At 36.9% G+C, this 19,733-nt stretch overlaps 1 protein-coding gene across 1 annotated transcript in view; it reads left to right on the top strand.

Moving 5' to 3' along the window:
* SHOC1 (shortage in chiasmata 1) overlaps window positions 1-15,153 on the top strand; it is a 77,794-nt gene extending 62,641 nt beyond the window's left edge. Inside the window, exons 23-27 of the mRNA XM_004423329.3 lie at window positions 3,016-3,109; window positions 7,312-7,443; window positions 9,369-9,518; window positions 10,669-11,635; window positions 14,949-15,153. Coding sequence (XP_004423386.2) covers window positions 3,016-3,109; window positions 7,312-7,443; window positions 9,369-9,518; window positions 10,669-11,635; window positions 14,949-15,049 — 1,444 coding nt within the window. The 3' untranslated portion in view covers window positions 15,050-15,153. The remainder of the gene's footprint in view (window positions 1-3,015; window positions 3,110-7,311; window positions 7,444-9,368; window positions 9,519-10,668; window positions 11,636-14,948) is intronic.
* Window positions 15,154-19,733: the final 4,580 nt, after the last annotated feature.

Here is a 19,733-nt window from a genome sequence, read left to right on the forward strand (position 1 = left end):
CTCTATCCCCTCCAAGACTGTATTTCCTCTTTTCTGTCCTTTAGCTATTTATAACTATTGCCTTTCTTTTAGTTGCCAAGACTGGAAAACAAATCCTATAGATTCAACCGTGGACTTTCTCTTCCATCTATCCCCTCCCTCCATTTCTATTACAAACATAGTTCAGATTCTCAGTACTTTATGTGGACTATTATAACAGACCACCAATGGTTTTCCCACCCCCAGATGGCTTTCAATGTTACTCTCCATAATCTCTCGTACACTCAATTAATATTCCTAAAACCAGGCTCTGATATTTCACTCTGATAAAAAGCCCTCACTGACTTCCCCATTATCTACTGAATACATACAGATTATTCACCCTAATATTCAAAGTCTTCAGAATATAATCCCAACCTATATTTTCAGGCTTAATTTTCACTGTTTTCCATTTCAACCAGAAGGACTGCTCATTGGCTTGGAGACATGCTCCTTGCTTTCCCACTTCTACTTTTGCTCATACATTTCTCTCTTCCTACAATATTCTCTACTTCCTCTATTTCACCTGGTGAAATTGTGCCTATTTTTCAGGACTTATCCTCAAATATCACTTTTTCTATTCAGCCTTTCCTCAATACTCATGCATATAGACAGATATTCAGTTGTGACTTTTCCATCCTTTGAACTCCATAGCTATCTGCTTTTTTTCTTATCTTTAGTATTTATCACATTTTGTTTTATATTATCATTTCAGAGGACTTGCCTGACAGTACTGAGCACATTGCTTTCATATGATAGATACTTGGTAAATATTCCTTGATTGAATGAATGAATCTTTCCTACTAAATTGCGAACTGGTCATTCATTTTTTTATCTCTACAGTACCACGTAACACACCACATCATTCATATTAGAAGTTTTTAAAATATTCTTTAATTTAGTTATTAGAGAAGGTACAGACATCTTATCTTATTTGACATTGCTTGTGTGATTTTTATTCTTTATTGACTTTCTAGTTTGACTCCATTTTTGGATATCTACTGTATCAAGCTCTTTGTATACAGTTATTATCATGTGAGAATAAGTATAAGTTAGAATGTAAGAGTCTAAACACCCTGGTTCTTCTTCCTTCTTCTGTTAACAATAACCTCTAGCAAGTCATTTAACCTAGTTTTTCCCTTCTGCCAGAACTGAAAGATAAAAATAATAATTCAGGTCTAAAAGTTTCATTTTTAAGATTAATAAAGGCTATAAAGTTTTATCCATTACTTGGAAATGCTCTAGATAAATAACTGATTTGGAAATTTTTTAAAGTTGTGTTTATAGTGCTATCCACCTATAGTTCTAGAGTGCAATTGAAGTACAAGGGAGATAACACAAGATTCACACTTATTTTTACCCAGATTTTCATGAAAAAAATTAATTATGTAATACTCTGAGATAGTTTTATATTCAGGATGTGAAGAGTTATCATTTATTCACAATAATATAATATTTTTAAATGTAATTATTTTCAGACTTCTAAGTATCTCAGTTCTATATTTTTAGATGATTGGAACATTTAGAAAGTATCTTAGGAGCCGGCCTGGTGGCGCAAGCGGTTAAGTGTGCACTCTCCACTGCGGTGGCCGGGAGTTCGCTGGTTCGGATCCTGGGCGCGCACCGATGCACCGCTTATCAAACTATGCTCTGGCGGCATCCCATATAAAGTGGAGGAAGATAGGCATGGATGTTAGCCCAGGGCCGGTTTTCCTCAACAAAAAGAGGAGGATTGGCAGATGTTAGCTCAGGGCCGATCTTCCTCACAAACAAACAAACAAAAAAAGAGCATTAAAAAAAGAAAGAAAGAAAGAATCTTAACTGATCAAATGAGGAAAATTGAAAATACCAAATAAATTGTTTGAATTACCTTAGTAGTTCATGCCATTAGTTCCTGTTTGAGAAATTGTGTCAGGGGTCTCCAACACCCCCACCCCCACCCAGGTTCAGTAATTTGCCAGGAGGATTCACAGGACTCAGAATATACTTGTACATGGCTATGATTTATTATAGTAAAAGGTTACAAAGCAAAATCAGCAAAGGGTAAAGCACGTGGAGCAAAGTTCAGAGGAAGCTTCCAAGAGTCCTCTGCTAGAAGGAGCACACAGAATGTCCTTCATTTTCCCAGCAATGAGTTGTGACAACATCGTAAAAAGTTGTCTACCAGGAAAACTCATCAGAGACTCAGTGCCCGGGGCTTTTATTAAGAGCTGGTCACATAGGCACCCTCTGCCTAGCACATACCAAAATTCTAGACCCAAGAAGGAAAGCAGATGTTCAACAGAACGCACAACATTGTTTGTACAAACAGTTTAGGCACAGCAAGGCACTCTTACGAAATAGCTTGCCTGAGAAAGAAGCCAACAGAGCAAAGAAGAGCCAAGAAATTAAGGGAGCCCTTTTCTCGACATTGTTTGAGTCTCTAGACCCAACAATGCCTTCTCCTGGACTGCTTAGTAATATGAGCCGATACATTCTTTTTTTGTTGTTGCTTAGAATACTTAGAGTGGGTAAAGGTAGTAGAAATATCTACTCACAACTCAAGACTCATATCTGACCTGCTTTAATAGAAGGAAAAAAATATTATTTTTCCTAACAGTTCAGGAAGAAGACCAGGGAGGATTCTAATTATCCTGGCTCTGCTCACGTGTTCATATCTGATCCTGTTACTTTGTCCAGGGGGATGGAGTAGTCTAGTTGGCTAGGTTCATTTATATAGCCACCCCTGGGGCCAGTAAGGGGATGAGTTAAACTTCTGTTGTCTCCCCACCTCCATTCTTAGCGTCCTCTAGACTTAACAGAATTGTTCAAGAATAGAGGTGGAGCTGTTTTTTCCGAAAGAGTGCTGAGTGGACAAAAACTCTGAGTCAGCCACATTAGCATTGCTTTAGCCAGGTTATTCTAATAACATTATGAAATGTGGAAAATGAAGTGAATTTTTAATAAGTACAGTCAGACATCAAATGAGTAGAAGTATAATAATATAATTCTTTTTAGGTACCATCTTACAGAAAAGACGCTTCATCACCTAGCACTGATTTATGCAGCTTTGGTTTCATTTGGGCTAAAATCAGAAGAACTGGATGTAAAGGTATTCTTTTCCTATATGTTTGTTCATAAGTATTTTTCATAAACCAAAATTATACTCAAACTCAAGTGCCCAGTGAGAAGAAACATTAAATGGGTAAACTAAAAAATGCTTAAAAGCCATATAAAGAACAGTTTTCAAATTAATATTTTTTCCACTTAAACTTCCGATCTAAAAGCCTTTAATGGGGCCAGCCCGGTGGCGCAAGTGGTTAAGTGCATGCGCTTTGCTGCGGCGGCCCGGAGTTTGCAGGTTTGGACGCCCGGGGTGCACCGACACACTGCTTGTCAAGCCATGCTGTTGCAGCGTCCCATATAAAGTGGAGGAAGATGGGCACGGATGTTAGTTGAGGGCCGCACCGACACACTGCTTGTCAAGCCATGCTGTTGTGGCGTCTCATATAAAGTGGAGGAAGATGGGCACGGATGTTAGTTGAGGGCCAGTCTTACTCAACAAAAAAGAGGAAGATTGGCATCAGATGTTAGCTCAGGGCTGATCTTCCTCACACACACAAAAAAGCCTTTAATGAATTTAAATTCGTATTTTATTTCTTAATTATTACTTGATTTTTTTGAAACATGGCAGGATATGAATAAAAATAAATATTCCTTAATCAAAAATGTTCACTTATTGGGCCAGCCCGGTGGCATAGTGGTTAGGTTTGCATGCTTAGGGGGCCCAGGGTTCACAGATTTGGATCCCAGGCATGGACCTATGCACTGCTTATCAAGCCATGCTGTGGCAGGTGTCCCACATATAAAGTAGAGGAAGATGGGCATGGATGTTAGCCCACAGCCAATCTTCCTCAGCAAAAAGAGGAGGATTGGCAACAGATGTTAGCTCAGGGCTAATCTTCTTCACCAAAAAAAAAAAAAGTTCACATAAAATATACACTAAATTTTTATCTGCTGTAAAATGGAAATCCCATATTAATAAAGTAATATCTTGGTGATTTCTAATCAGTCTCCTCTCTTGGATCTTTTTTTCAATGCCCTACTCTGAAATTTAGACATTCCCCCAAATTCAGGGCCCAGTCCTCTTCTGTTATCTCCTTATATTCTTTCCTTGATAAACTCAGACGTTCCCACAAATTCAGCTTTCATTTCTGAGTATAATCCTTAAAATATTCCTCACTTTTCTGAAGGTCTGTACCTATATTCTAGCATTCTTCTGGAAATATTCATATGAATATTCCACAGGTAACTCAAACTCTGCATGTGAAACTCTGCATGTCCACAACATTCTCATCCTCCCCAACTTAGTTTATGACATTACTATTCTAACCAAATCAGTAGCTTAATTCTCGTTTTTTTTGTTTTTTTGTGAGGAAGATCAGCCCTGAGCTAACATCCATGCCAATCTTCCTCTTTTTGCTAAGGAAGACTGGCCTTGGGCTAACATCTGTGCCTATCTTCCTCCACACTTTATATGGGGCGCCGCCACAGCATGGCCTGACAAATGGTGCATCAGTGCACGCCCGGGATCTGCGCCCAGGCCGCCAGTAGCGGAGCGCGTGCACTTAACCGCTACACTATGGGGCTGGCCCTTAATTCTCGTTTTTAACTCTGCAATATCTCCAGAATATGTCTCTCCTTTCTGCTTCCACTGCTATTTCCCTAAATTCAGGCCTTCAACTCTCATTTGGAGTTTTAAAGTAGCTTCCTAACTCATCTCCTTATTTCTACTCTTCTCCCACTTCGGTGCATCATATATATTGACACCAATTGCATTTCTGAAATACAGCTGTGAATATGCCCCCATGCTATCACCTCTCAGCCATTGCACAAACATGTCATTCTGGTCTGTCTTCCCCTAGGAATGCTATTCCCCATCCCCTTACTTTCAACCTTCATAATTCTTTTTCTGCCCAGCTCAAACACTACCTTCTTTAAGAAATCTGCCCCAATTATACCCTCTCAGGATAAATCTCTCTTTCTCCAATTCTCCCAATAACACTTTATACCTTTATTATAGTATGAGGTATTTATTCATATATCCTCCACTCTGGAACGTAAGAACTAGGCCCTTCTTTGTAAAACCTACAGCATCTGGCACAGTGCTTTGTACACAGTAAAAATATTCAACAAACATCTACTAAATAGAATTAAATCAAAGCACAACCAGTTAAGAAAATCAACAAATGATCTATTTGGAATAGAATCCAGATAATTTTGATCCTGTGATGCATATTAAACATAGAAATAAAATTCTTAGTTATCTAAATAAACGAATGGTAAATGTAAATTTGTCTCATTTATCCATTCAAGTGAGGTTTCACCACTTAATCAGCCTCTTTCTTCCCAGCTCATGGAAAGCAGTTATATGCAAAATAAGCTTTAGAGAATCATTTTATTCCTCTATGCAAGGGGTATATGATACTGGTGAGTGATTCTGTATTCATGTATGCAACATGGCTCATAGAGGGCATGTGCCAAGGAAGGCATTTGGGGATGAAATAGGAGGTTCTGCCCAGGTACAATCCACTCCAAACAAAAGTCTGCTTCCACCTGGATCAAACTATTCCAAAAGCTTTTCAAGTTTTACATAGTAATCTAAAAAGGTGATCAGTTCTTGCATGGAATTTGAGAAACAGCTATGATCAGTTTACCCTTTCTCTATTATCAATATGTCACCAACACTCAAGCCTCCCGTTCTCCTGACTTAATGACATTATTATGTTAAAGGGGGTTCCCTAGACTCATGATATTTTAGAATATATTGTTGCTTTATCTTACCTTATTTAGTAATATGGCTTTTGGCCTTTTAGAGTGCATCAGTATGGATTATTTTTTTTTATTTTCAGGGCTCTAAAGAGCCTAACCATAAAGGAAGTATTATGAAGTTTAAGTACATTTTCTTAAACTAAAATAAAATACTGCTCATAGTATTATGCTATATTTTATTCTAATTTCAAAAAAAGTTCTATAAATTTCTTATCAAGTCTCTTTTCAGAAAAATGCATAAATACACACATACGCAAAATTTTAAAAACAATGTTGGGGGGTTCCCACATCTCCCAAAGTCTAGCCATGAGCTCTAGAATCCTTGCTCTAATAAGGTAATATTCATTACCACCATCATAAAATTATGCCTTTTAAAATAAAATTTATATTTAAATAAAAGTATCAGATTTTCTCAAAACATCCAAAACGTGGCAATAAAATTAATTTGGATTCAAACAGTGTATTTCTGTGGACCTTATACATATTTAATATAATTTAAAGAAAGTCCTTCTTTAGAATACATATACTCCCCAGGCATGTACTAAGAGTTTTGTATTTGTTATTCTTGTGAAAGAAAAAAATTGGCATGATTATTTTGTGAGGTTTGTACAGTACTTGTTTCTTAAATTTCTACTACAGGGCAGGATATTTATATTTCTAAGATATGATTGCTTAGGGTAGTATTTCTCTGTCCCCATTAAACTGCTGTCTTTCCTTCAATTGAGTCTAAAAGAAGAAGGTAAAGATAGAAATGAAAGAGAAAGAAAAAGGCTGGCATTTCAGAAGAGAGCAGGGTGTGGAGGGAAACACAAGTGACAGACAGGAAGTAGAGGATATTCAGAAATTCTTTTTTAGAATTAAGTTTAATACGTATACACACATACATACACACACATTTTTGGCAGGGGTATCCTAGTATTAAATAAGCCAAGATTGGGTGAACAATTTCAAAAATACTGGGGATGGCTACTCTAAATCAAACTTTGTTTTTTTTTTAATACAGCATCAAATTCATCTGTAAATATCCTTTAGTTTTTAACTTTGTTTTTGAAAACTCTTGTACTATATTTTTAAAATTCTTATTTTTAGTTGAGAACTGTTAGGTCTAACCTAGAAACAGCAAAATACTAAATATTACTAGTGATATCCAAATTTCTTTTTCTTCTAATATAGATGAAATATAACACCAAATATATTAAAAAGAGTTTATTAATAAATGCCAAATAGAAGTGAAGAAAAACAATTTAGTTCCAAAAATTGGAAACTACAAGGATATCATTTTTAAAAAAGGAAAGAAAATTGCTTATCCTTACAAACAAAATGTCCTGGATTTCACATAGATAAATAAATTATATCTAAAATAGTGTTCAAAGATTAGAATCTGCTATTTTTTATTTTTCTTCTAATTACAAACAACTTTTGAATGATATATTTTGCTCTCTAATATTTCCTATAATCTAACATAAAAAATATATATTTTAGCTTATAATTGCCCCAGGAGTGGAAGAGACAGCACTGATAATTCGACAAATTGCTGACCACAATTTAATGACCTCGAAGAGAGATCCTCATGAATGGTTGGATAAATCCTGGCTTGAAGTTTCACCATCCAAGGTTTATTTCCTAAATAAAGGAGACACTTGCAAAGAAAATATAAATACACGTATTTGAATTCTCTTTCTGGTAGCATATTTTTGTCCTTTAGTGCTTACATGAGCACATATAACAATAACCGTAATGCACAACAACATTTTCTTGGATCATTTTCCAGAATCACTTGTATTTTTCAATTTCACAGAACTATTTTAATGGGATCTTTTATAATGAACTTTCAAATCTAACTTATTATAGGGTAAGATCTGATGACTTAAACCTAACGTTTTAAAAAACATAACTATTTTTCTAATTCCTGAATTTAAACATTTAAGAATAGTAAATATATTGAGAGAATACCAAAATTCTATCATTTCATGATTTGTCAGTAAGTCAACTATTTAATTGAAACTGAAAGTAGAGTTGAGAAATACTTATAAGATTAAATAGTTTCTAGAAATTCCTTTTGTTTAAGCATAAATATTTCCAAGTTCTCCTACCAACCCAGTGTTTCTGTTGCCTTTATTTTAAAATATATTTTAATATATTTTGCCATTAAAAAAGAATGACAAAGCTTTTTATGTACTAACATGGAATGATCTTCAAGATATGTTGTTAAGTAAAAAATGAAAGTTGTAGCATAGAGCATGCAATATACTACCATTTGTGTAAAACAAGGGGAAATTAATATCTATATGTATTTGTTTGTAAATGAGTAAAATATCTCTGGAAAGATACTAAGAAATGATAACACTGGTTATCTTCAGAGAGAAGAACTGAGGTAATAGGGTGGGAATGAGACTTTTCCCTATATATATTTTAGTACCTTTTGAATTTTGAACCATGTGACTATTTTACCTATTCAAAATATAAAATTATAAAACAAATAAATGAAATAAAATACTTGGGGCCGGCCCCATGGCTTAGCGGTTATGTGCGTGTGCTCCGCTACTGGCGGCCGGGGTTCGGATCCTGGGTGTGCACCAACGCACCGCTTCTCTGGCCATGCTGAGGCCGCGTCCCACATACAGCAACTAGAAGGAGGTACAACTATGACATACAATTACCTACTGGGGCTTTGGGGGGAAAAAAAAAGGAGGAGGATTGGCAATAGATGTTAGCTCAGAGCTGGTCTTCCTCAGCAAAAAGAGGAGGATTAGCATGGATGTTAGCTCAGGGCTGATCTTCCTCACCAAAAAGAAAAGAAAAGAAATAAAATACTTGTATACATTAAATCATAGAACTTTTATATGCCTAAACAGAACATAGTACTATCAGGAAGTATGAGTATAATTAACTATGACGTGTTATGTATGTGCAATTTCCTTCTTATCAAGGCATGTCCAATCTACTCATGTGTGTGTCATTTGATAAAATCAAAGAGGGTGCAAAAAGCTAGTGTAACCCAGAAAAAAATGGAATATAGCAATAGTAAAGATGGCTGCTATATTTCTAGACTTTTATGAGATCTCTCTGAAAACATACGTTTTTAGACTGTCAATGTCAGTTCTGGTTGATAGAAGTTCTTCCTGTACTCTTCACAACAAGGCTTTCCTGAAATTATAACATCTGTTAGATATCATAAACATGGTTCATTTTAATCAAACATTGGTAGTATATGGTCTACAAAGGGAGAGCTAAAGAAATCTTGAGGTATATAATTAAGTCCTCTAGAAGATTTCTCATTAGAAAATCTACCATTAGGTAAGTAACAAAACTTTTTGGATGAGTGATTAGATTAAATGAACTTCAAGATCCTTCCCAATTCTGAGAGTATATGAATTTTTACTGCTAAAGAAGTTTCTTTCCCTCCTGGCCATACTTTTTTCCCAGGCGTCTCAAATTGAGGGTAGGTGCAATGCCAAAAATTTTAATCTGCTAGAGTAGAATAAAATGAATCACTTCCAAAAGACCCCTGGCTGATTATTCCTTAAACTCTTTTCTAGGACGAAATGTACTTACTTGATTTTCCATGTGTTAACCCATTGGTGGCTCAGCTCATGCTAAATAAAGGACCTTCACTGGACTGGATATTATTAGCAACTCTTTGTCAACTTCAGGAACTCCTACCTGAAGTTCCAGAAAAAGTGTTAAAGGTTAGTTATTTGAGATCCATATTCTTATATGAGTTTATTTCCTTTCCATTTGAGTATCTATTTTTAACCATAAGGATTTCAAAATTAAGATATCCAAGTTTAATTGTTTGGGGCATCACATAGCAAAGAAATAATTTCCTTGAACTAAATTTCATATAGATTTTCTCATTGGCTGTCAATCACATTATACATTTTAAAGCTATCTTATATAGATAATTCAGTACAGTCAGTTTATCGCACTTTAAATCATTTTGAAATGTTATTATGCCCACAAATATTCAATTACATACTCTAGGGCCAGCCCCGTGGCTTAACGGTTAAGTGCGTGCGCTCGGCTGCCGGCGGCCCGGGTTCGGATCCCGGGTATGAACCGACGCACCGCTCCTCCGGCCATGCTGAGGCCGCGTCCCACATGCAGCAACTAGAAGGATGTGCAGCTATGACAGACAACTATCTACTGGGGCTTTGGGGGAAAAATAAATAAATAAAATCTTTAAAAAAAAAAAAAAATTACATACTCTATTTGTATGGGTTTACTTTATCTCTTTCAAATAGTCCTGATGCCCTTCATTATAGTAGCAGTTAAAAAGAACTTTAGCCTTATTGGTAAAATTTTTATCAAGGAAATAGTATTCATGTATAACTTATGTAACTAAAAATTCTATTATATATATATATATTTTTTTGGCTGAGGAAGATTTTCTTGGAGCTAATATCTGTTGTGAATCTTCCTCTTTTTGCTAAGGAAGATTGGCCCTGAGCTAATATCTGTTGCCAATCTTCCTCTTTTTGTATGTGAGCCACTGCCACAGCATGGCCATTGACAAACAAGTGGTGTAGGTCCGTGCCCAGGAACCAAACCTGGGCCGCCGAAGTGCAGCGCACCAAACTTAACCACTAGGCCACTGGGGCTGGCCAAAAATTCGATTATAAGTGATTAGAAAATAGATGCAAATTATAATAAGTTTTTCTTTTAATGGAGCCTAATTATGTTATGATCTTATTACATGGCTCAGTATAATACTTTTGAATGGACTACTTATTTATATTTTGCCTTTTCTCCATATAGATAAGCATCATTATTTATATTTACTTGACTGATGTTTATATTGTATTTGTATTGTATGAATTAATATTTTTAATATTTTAGCATTTTTGTGGCATCACTTCCTTATTCAAGATTAATTCTTCTTCCATAACAAAATCACCTCAAATTTCATCACTTCACGAAAATAGAAATGAGACTAGTACCTTCACTTCTCAGCGTTCAGCTTCTGGCTCTCCAGACTCCATCCTTCAGGAACATAATGAATATGACCAATATTCAGACTTAGGAGAAATAGTACATGACGACACAAACACCACTTCAAATTATAGCTCTTCCCTTATGGAACAAAGAGAAATGCCATGCATTTTACCACCTGTGACTTCTTACAGTCAAACCAGCTGCTGGAAAGACTCCAGTCGTAACCCTAACATAGTGCAGAATAATCCTTTCCTGATTAATACAGAATCAAGGAACATGGCTGGTAACTCCTGTCTAAACCAGGATGATTCAGAGTCAGATATCTTTTCTTTGGGTCTAACACAAATGAATTGTGAAACCATAATATCACCTATTGACACTCAGAAGAGAGGTGCCCCTAATTTTATAAATTATCAGAAAAGGGGAACACACGAAGCAAAAGGACCTATAAATAAAGAAGTATCTGCCCCTATCTTTCCATTAGAGGGCTCTCCATATCCTCTTCATTGGAACTTTAAGAAAAATGTCTGGGAACAACAGAATCTCTCATTCAACTTACAAGATGGTGCAGAGCAGACCACATGTGACAAATGGTACTCTCAGAAAGATAATTTATTCACTAATCAGCAAAAATGTCTATCAGATGAGTTAGAAGGCTTTATATGTGAAAGTTCAAATACTGGAACTAAAGAGACTTTCTGGAGAGAATTACCACCTGTCCCCAGTTTGGATTTATTTTGTGCTTCTGATTCTAATGTAAATCAAAAAGAATTCAACAGTCTTGACTTCTGCCAAAGAGCTGGAAAATGTTTAGGACAGAAAAGGTACTCTGAATCTTCATCTAACTCAGGAGACAAGAAATCATTAACAGGTAATACTGTCCAATAGTTGATAAAACTACTCTCGAATGTAATTTAAAAAGATAGAACCACCACCAAATTAAAAAAAAAATTTTTTTTTAATTACTGCACTTGAATCTTCAATAGCTTTTGGTTCAAAGAGAAAATAAAAATTCTGCTTATAGACTTCTAAGAAAATAAATGCAAAGAAAATGTGTCAAATTCTTGTAGCTTTAGATGAACTAAGCATTCAACTTAAAAAGTTAGAAATGAAAACACAGAACAAATCTAAGTAAAGCAAAAGACTAAAATTAGCAAAGGTTAAACAAGAATAGTGAATTAGAAAATTGCCTCTTCGTCGGGCAGGGTGTTTAATGGGCTGACATTTATTAAGAGTTTATTATATGCCAAGTGCCATTCTAGGCCCTTTATTTGGATAATTTAATTCTGACAATCCTATTAAACAGATGCTACTATTAGCTCTAATTTACAGTTGATGTTTCTGAACATTTAATTATATCAGTTTTTAAAAGGATAATATTTTCTCATTTCTGGTAATTATATCTTTTCTTTCTGTGCCATTTCTTATTGCATTGGCCTGAGCATCTAAAACAAAATATTAAGTTCTAATGGCCATACAAAAGTGGGAAAGAAAAAAAAAGAAAGTGAGAAGCTTAAGCTTTAAAGCTCCTCTTTTGCATAGGCCCTTTTGAGGCCTGAGAAGAGCCCAGAAAATCTTGTATTCTTAGTTTTATTAAAAGAGGACCTCCCATGGGGCCGGCCCCATGGCGTAGCGGTTAAGTGCGTGCGCTCCGCTGCTGGCAGCCCAGGTTCGGATCCCGGGCACACACCAACACACTGCTTGTCAGGCCATGCTGTGGCGGCATCCCATATAAAGTGGAGGAAGATGGGCATGGATGTTAGGCCAGGGCCAGTATTCCTCAGCAAAAAGAGGAGGGTTGACACGGATGTTAGCTCAGGGCCAGTCTTCTTCAGCAAAAAGAGGAGGATTGGCATGGATGTTAGCTCAGGGTGGATCTTACTCACAAAAAAAAAAAAAGAAAAGAGGACCTCCCAAATTGTATAAGCCCCAGGACTCACAGAGGAGCTCCCAAATTGTATAAGGCCCAGGACTCACAAAACTTGGATTTGGTCCCATTTAATCATCATAATTTGTTTTGTTCCTAATTTTAATGGGAAGTATTTTATTTCTAGTTTGGTAAAAACTTCTGTGAGGAATAGATGCTGAATTTTATCCAAACTCTTTTTGGCACCTATTGGGGAAAATCAAACATGTTTTCTCCATTGACCTATTAATGTCAAGGATTATATTTACAGGTTTACTAATAAGTCATTTTTGCCATTTCTGTGACAAACCTAATTGGCTTTTGAGGAGTGATTCTTTTAATATGCTGTTGAATATGGTTGCTAATATTTATTTATGATTTTTCATATCTACATTCATAATGAAATTAATCTATTGTGTTCTTTATTTGTGCTCTGTCATATTTTGATATGAAGGTTATTCCAGCTTCATAAATGAACTGGATGAAATTCCATCTTTTTTCCACCTGGAACAAATTAAGCATGTGAATTACTATATATTCTTGAACATAGGGCACCCCAATATATCAGATAATCCCCCCACTTTCTCAATGAGAAGATCTCAGAAATTATTTTCTAATAAATGTTAATATTTAAGCATTTAGGGATACAGATGGAATAGTCAAATATCTACCTACATTTTAATTCATTAATTTAGTTATAAATATATATTCTAAATCGTATATAAATAATTTTGGTTTAGAAATGTTGATTTTTTTCACTTTCCAATTATTTCCATAAAATAATTTCATTCAAACATTTCATATGAATCTTTGATGTAGTATCTTCATTATCACTATGGAAACTTTTGACTTTTTTTTTACTGTGGTTTTTTTTGTGTGTGTGTGAGGAGCACCAGCCCTGAGCTAACATCCAATGCCAATCCTCCTCTTTTTTGCTGAGGAAGACTGGCCCTGGGCTAACATCCATGCCCATCTCCCTCTACTTTATATGGGACGCCGCCACAGCATGGCCTAACAAGCGGTGCGTCGGTGCGCATCTGGGATCCGAACCGGTGAACCCCGGGCCGCCGCAGCGGAACGTGCGCACTTAACCGCTTGCGCCACCGGGCTGGCCCCTTTACTGTGGTTTTTTAATGGCACATCATTGCCTCCAAATATGTTGTTTAAGATATAACCTTTTTGGGCTGGCCCCGAGGCTTAGCAGTTAAGTGCGCACGCTCCGCTGCTGGCGACCCAGGTTCGGATCCTGGGCGCGCACCGACGCACTGCTTCTCCGGCCATGCTGAGGCCACGTCCCACATACAGCAACTAGAAGGATGTACAGCTATGACATACAACTATCTACTGGGGCTTTGGGGTAAAAATAAATAAATAAAAATTTAAAAAAAGATATAACGCTTTTTGAATTCATATTGATGCAGACCTAGAAAATTTATCCAAAGCCATTGGCATAATCTCAAGATAATTTTCCATTTGTCCTGTAGGTGTATATTTGTGATCTCTATGATAAAATTACCTAGTACATTGCTTTTTAAATTTGCTTATAATGGCATCCAACTCTTACAATTATGAAATTATATCCCCAGGAATAATTACTAATACTATTTTAAATATTTTAGCCTCCCTTTTTACTGATTTAATCAATTGACCTCTATAAGTATCCAAATCTAGGCTATTTCAGCCTAATGTGTCATATATAATACAGTCATATGAGTCCATACATGATGACCACCTATCATATATCAGAACTGAGGATAAATTCCACAACAGTACAGGTAAGGATTAAGGAACAGGCTTAATGAGGGAAAACTCAAGAATCCAGGGAGATTTAATTATTTGTGGAAGGCAGGGACATACAAATATGTGTATGTAACACTAATTTTTAGTACTGGGCCATTAAGTACAGGTGCATATATGCTAAAAAATGTAATTTTTTTCTTTCTTGCTGAGGAAGAGTCGCCCTGAGCTAACATCTGTTGCCAATCTTCCTCTTTTTGTATGTGAGCTGCCGCCACAGCATGGCCACTGACAGACGAGTGGTGTAGGTCTGCAGCCAGGAACTGAACCCAGGCTGGCGTGCTGAATTTAAACACTAGGCCACTGGGGCTGACCCCAAAAATGTAATTTTTAATAGTCATTATTTTATCCCAGTTTGGAAAATTGAACACTTTGTAGATAGATGATGAAGTGAGAGGATCCACTTGAATAGGTGGAAAAAAATAGCTACACTTTATTATTATCAGCAATAAAATGGTTTTCCTTTTTCTCCTTTTAACAGATTTCACGTGCTCACAACTGCCACAATTCAAAAAACGACGTCTAGCATATGAAAAAGTCCCTGGTAGAGTTGATGGACAAACTCGTCTGAAGTTTTTTTGAAAGAGAAAAAGAATAGTGCTACATGCCATATTCGATTGTTTTTAATGATACAGAGTGATTTAGATTTGCTCATAAGTTAAAGAAAATGCAATGGTTCTTACATGTTCTCGATGTTTCTATATTAGATTTTCATAATATATATTCTATAGTTTGTATCTTTGTAAGCAAAATATTCTAATTAGCATAAAAGTTGTCATAAGATCCAAATATCTCCTAGATTCACCTAAACATCATAAGCCTTTTTTTTTCTTTTTAGAAATAGAAAACTTTATTATATATATATAAAAGGGTTATTTAGCTGTCTTCTGAAGGGCCTGCTGCCCCCCCAGCTTTCCTCCAGCAAGCCTTTTAAATGAGCCTCCGTCTTAGTCTGACCCTTTGAATCAAGAAGTGAAGATCATCACAGTCAACCCTCCATCACCAAGAAAAATTAAATCCTAGGGCAAAATTGAAGTTAGAGAACTTCCAATTTAAAGTGTTGTCTTCCATAAACAAAACTTTAAAACAAATTACTAAGAGAAAATATTTGCAACCCACATAATAGAAAAAGGGTTTACATTCCTAATATACAAAGAATTCTTACAAATTGATAGGAAAAAGACAACCTAATAGAAGAATGGGCAAAATATATGAATAGACATTTCACAGAAGAAACAAGAATAGCCAATAAACATTTGAAACAATATGCAGCTTCATTACTTATTAGGCAAATGCAAATTAAAACAAAAAATTACTGTTTTTTCACCTATTGGATGGACAAAACTTTTGAAAATTCATAATATCCAGTGTCAGCATATTGGAGAAAAATAGCACTTTGCTATATTGCTGGTACAACATTTTTGGAGGATAGTTTGTGTATTTTTAAATGGATGGTGGTAGGTTTCTAATTATTATGGTATTTGTATTCTGTTGACTGCATTTAAAGCAAAGATGTAATCATTTTATTTTATGTCAGAATTTCTAATAAAATTATATTCTTTGCAACTATTCAAAGTTATGATGAAACTTTTATATGTCAACTCTAAAATGGAAGTACACGGAGTTTTGACATTATTTTATGTGGTACACAAGCAAAAATGTTTGAAGACCACAGGCATACTCTCTCTGCTGGCTTCTTGAATGATCACCCTATTACTACCAAAATCGGCCTCTACCATCTGAGATCCAAAGGACATTCAGACATCATCTTACTTGACCTCTCTTTAGCACTGGATACTGTTGATCACTTCCTCCTCTTCGAAACAGGCTTAACTTCACTTTACACCGCCTCTCCTACTTTCCTCTTTCTACTCTTCTCTTTCTGCCACACTTTTATTTATAGGATGTTTGGTTTTGCTTGGGTGTGTAGGGGGTGGAGACTTTAAAGAGAAACTACTGCTGGAAATCGAATTGGAATTTCTGTTCTACTTTCTTAAAGTTTTGGCAGGATTGCTCCTAAACTAAGGTAAGGCTGAGGCTTCCCAGCTGGCAGACCTCCTTTATCCCAACTTTAATCAGCTTCCGGAGGAGAGGAGTTTCTTCCTAGGCCGTAAAGCCCTTAGGCCAAGCTATCCGCATCCGCCTCTCTGCTTCCTCACTAGGTGGAGTGGAAGCAGCTGAGTCCTACTGCCTGCATTTCTCAATGATGCTTGCTGCTTAAGGACACCTTCTGCTTGGGCCTGGAGCAGCCTCTCATGCTGCTGCCCATCAGAGGTATTACTGAAAGGTAAGTCTTGTGTTGGGAGCCTGGGAACAGTGGCTACAGTAAGAGAGCTCTGCTACAGTAAGAGAGCTCTGCTCCAGCAGAGCACTTCCAGGGAGCGATTGTCACGTGACAGGTTGGGCTGGTCCCTAGGGAAAGCCTGAAGGGTCTGGCTAGCCCCTTATTAAGAGGGCCAAAAGTGTCAGTCCAGCCTCCAAGATCCTCTCCCAAACACTTGATCACGTGGAATTGTTTGGAACAGCCCCAACTTCCCAGGTTGGCTCTTGCAATGGAAACTTCAATTCTTTGTCTGAGCCCATTTCCATGTGAGGTGTTTCATGTTCTAAGTGGGGGTTAACGTGCCCTTGGATCCACTGCTGGTGATAGTGTAGTGATGCTCTGAGGGCTTTTGAGTGGCCGTACCCCAAGTTCCTAGGCCCAGTCCAAACTCTGCAGGTCCCACCAGAACATCAGCGACCCTTCCAATTGTGAATAGATGTAAGGCACTCCTTCTCTTGCCACTGAGACTCAGCGTACAACTGGGGATCAACAGCAGGGTGTCCCACCCCTGGCCTCTCACAGTAAGACCCTTGTTATTCTCCCCAAATAATAAGCCCACCCTAAAATAAGAGATTCAACAATTTTAATAAATGGAGTAGCCTGGGACGTAAGGGGTGGTTGCTGTAGCAATCCAAAATTAGGGCTGAAAAAATACATGTTTTTCTGTCTTTTGTTTTTTCATTTGGTTTGTTATGATTTTTACCATACAAGAGTTTTTAATTCAATACTTCGTTTATTTAAATTAAATTGCTTATTCCTTTAAATTAAATTAATTTGACATAGTCAAGTATACACATCTTTTCTGTTTTGATTTCTGGGTTTCCTACCTTGCTTAGGAAGACCTCTTTTATCTTAAAGTTATGTAACTATTCTCCTAATTTTTCTTCTAATGCTTTTGTATTACCTTTCTTAACCTGTATGGATTGTTTTACATGGTGTAATACAGAATAAGAAAATTTTATTTTCTTCCAAATGGATAGCCAATAATGCCAGCACCATTTATTAAGTAAATCATACTTTCCCACTGAATAGAAAAAAAATAGTTGGCTATTTCTGAACTATTATGATCCAATCATCTATTTGCCTATTTCTGTACCACAATATTATTTTGGGTTTTCTTTTGTTTTTAATTTTTTAAAAAATCATATTGTTTTGATTCAGCAGCTTCAGAGTAAGTTTTAATATCTAGTAAGGCAAGTTTCACCCTTCTTTATTTTATACACACACACACACACACAGAGACACACACTGTTAAAAACTGTTCTTGGACACTTGATTTTCCATATGAACATTTTAGATATTTTAACCAGTTTCCCTCAGAAACATTAATAAAACAGAAATTCCACTAAATTTATATATGAATTCTACTAACAGTGCATTTTAATTAAATTGTCTTAATATCCTGAAATTTATTTAGACCTTCTTCTATAAACACCAATAAAACCTTTATGACTTGCACTGTTGTTAAATTTATTCTCAAGTATTTTTTATAGTTTTGTCATTAAAGTGGAAGTGGGATATAGTTTCCATTTTCATTTTTAACTAGCTATTGCCAGTATACAAAATGCTTTTTGTTTTTTTTTTTTTGGTAAGGAAGATTAGCCCTGAGCTAACATCCATTGCCAATCCTCCTCTTTTTGCTGAGGAAGACTGGCCCTGAGCTAACATCTGTACCCATCTTCCTCTATTTTGTATGTGGGATGCCTGACACAGCATGGCTTGATAAGCAGTGTGTAGGTCCACGCCTGAGATCCGAACCTGCAAACCCCGGGCCGGCAAAGCAGAGAACGCAAAATTAACCACTACACCACTGGGCCAGCCTGAAAATGCTTTTTATTTTTCTAAATATACTTTGTACCCAGCCAGCCTCCCAAATTCTATTACAAATTCAGATATTTTTTACTAGACTTGCATGAGTTTTCAAGGTGTACAATTATATAATCTGTAAATGAAGCTGGGTATCTGAGGGGTACTGTAGATATTAAACCAATTTGCTGTTTTTCTGGTTTAACTTGAGGGGTGACTCGAGGATTTGGGAGCCTGTTTTGCAGGAGAAAGAGAAAGCCTTCAGGGAGGTTGCGATCACTGGATGGCTGATCACCGATCACCATCACCGATCACCAGATGGCAGGCCCTCAGCAGCTGTTGAAGCCCAGAAGTCAGATTGCCCAGAGGCTTATCAGGAGTGACCCCTTTGTTTCCCTGAAGCCCCTCCTGCCAAGTCTCTTAGCTTATAAAACCCCCCTGCTTTCTGTTCTAGGGGAGGTGGACTTGAGCCAACCCAGGCTCCCACCTACTCGTTTTGGCCAATTTGAATAAATTTTTCTCATCTCCAAGCACTGATATCTCAGTGTTTGGCTTGCTGGGCATCGGGCACACGAACTTGAGATTAAGAGGTTCAGTATCATAAATACAAATATTGTTTCTTCTAAAATGTTTACACCATTTCATTTTCTATCTTACTGCATTGGCTGAGATGTCCAAAGCAATGCTGAATAGTGATAAAAGGTCTCTTGGTTTGGGCCGGCCCCGTGGCTTAGCGGTTTAGTGCGTGTGCTCCGCTACTGGCGGCCCCGGTTCGGATCCCAGGCACGCACCTACCTCCCAGGCGCGCACCTACCCCCCGCTTCTCCAGCCGTGCTGGGGCCGAGTCCCACAAACAGCAACTAGAAGGATATGCAACTGTAACATACAACTATGTACTGGGGCTTTGGGGGAAAAAAAAGGAGGAGGATTGGCAATAGATGTTAGCTCAGGGCGGGTCTTCCTCAGCAAGAAGAGGAGGATTGGCACGGATGTTAGCTCGGGGCTGATCTTCCTCACACACACACAAAAAAAGGTATCCTGGTTTTTTTCTTAATATACTGAATGCTTCCACATTTCATCATGTAGTATGAAATTTGCTGTTGGTTTTGATAAACTGTCTTTATCATCTTTAATTTT

The sequence above is a fragment of the Ceratotherium simum genome, chromosome 29, assembly GCF_057802395.1.
Source record: "Ceratotherium simum simum isolate JZ-2026a chromosome 29, ASM5780239v1, whole genome shotgun sequence".
In the NCBI taxonomy this organism is placed as follows: Eukaryota; Metazoa; Chordata; class Mammalia; order Perissodactyla; family Rhinocerotidae; genus Ceratotherium; species Ceratotherium simum.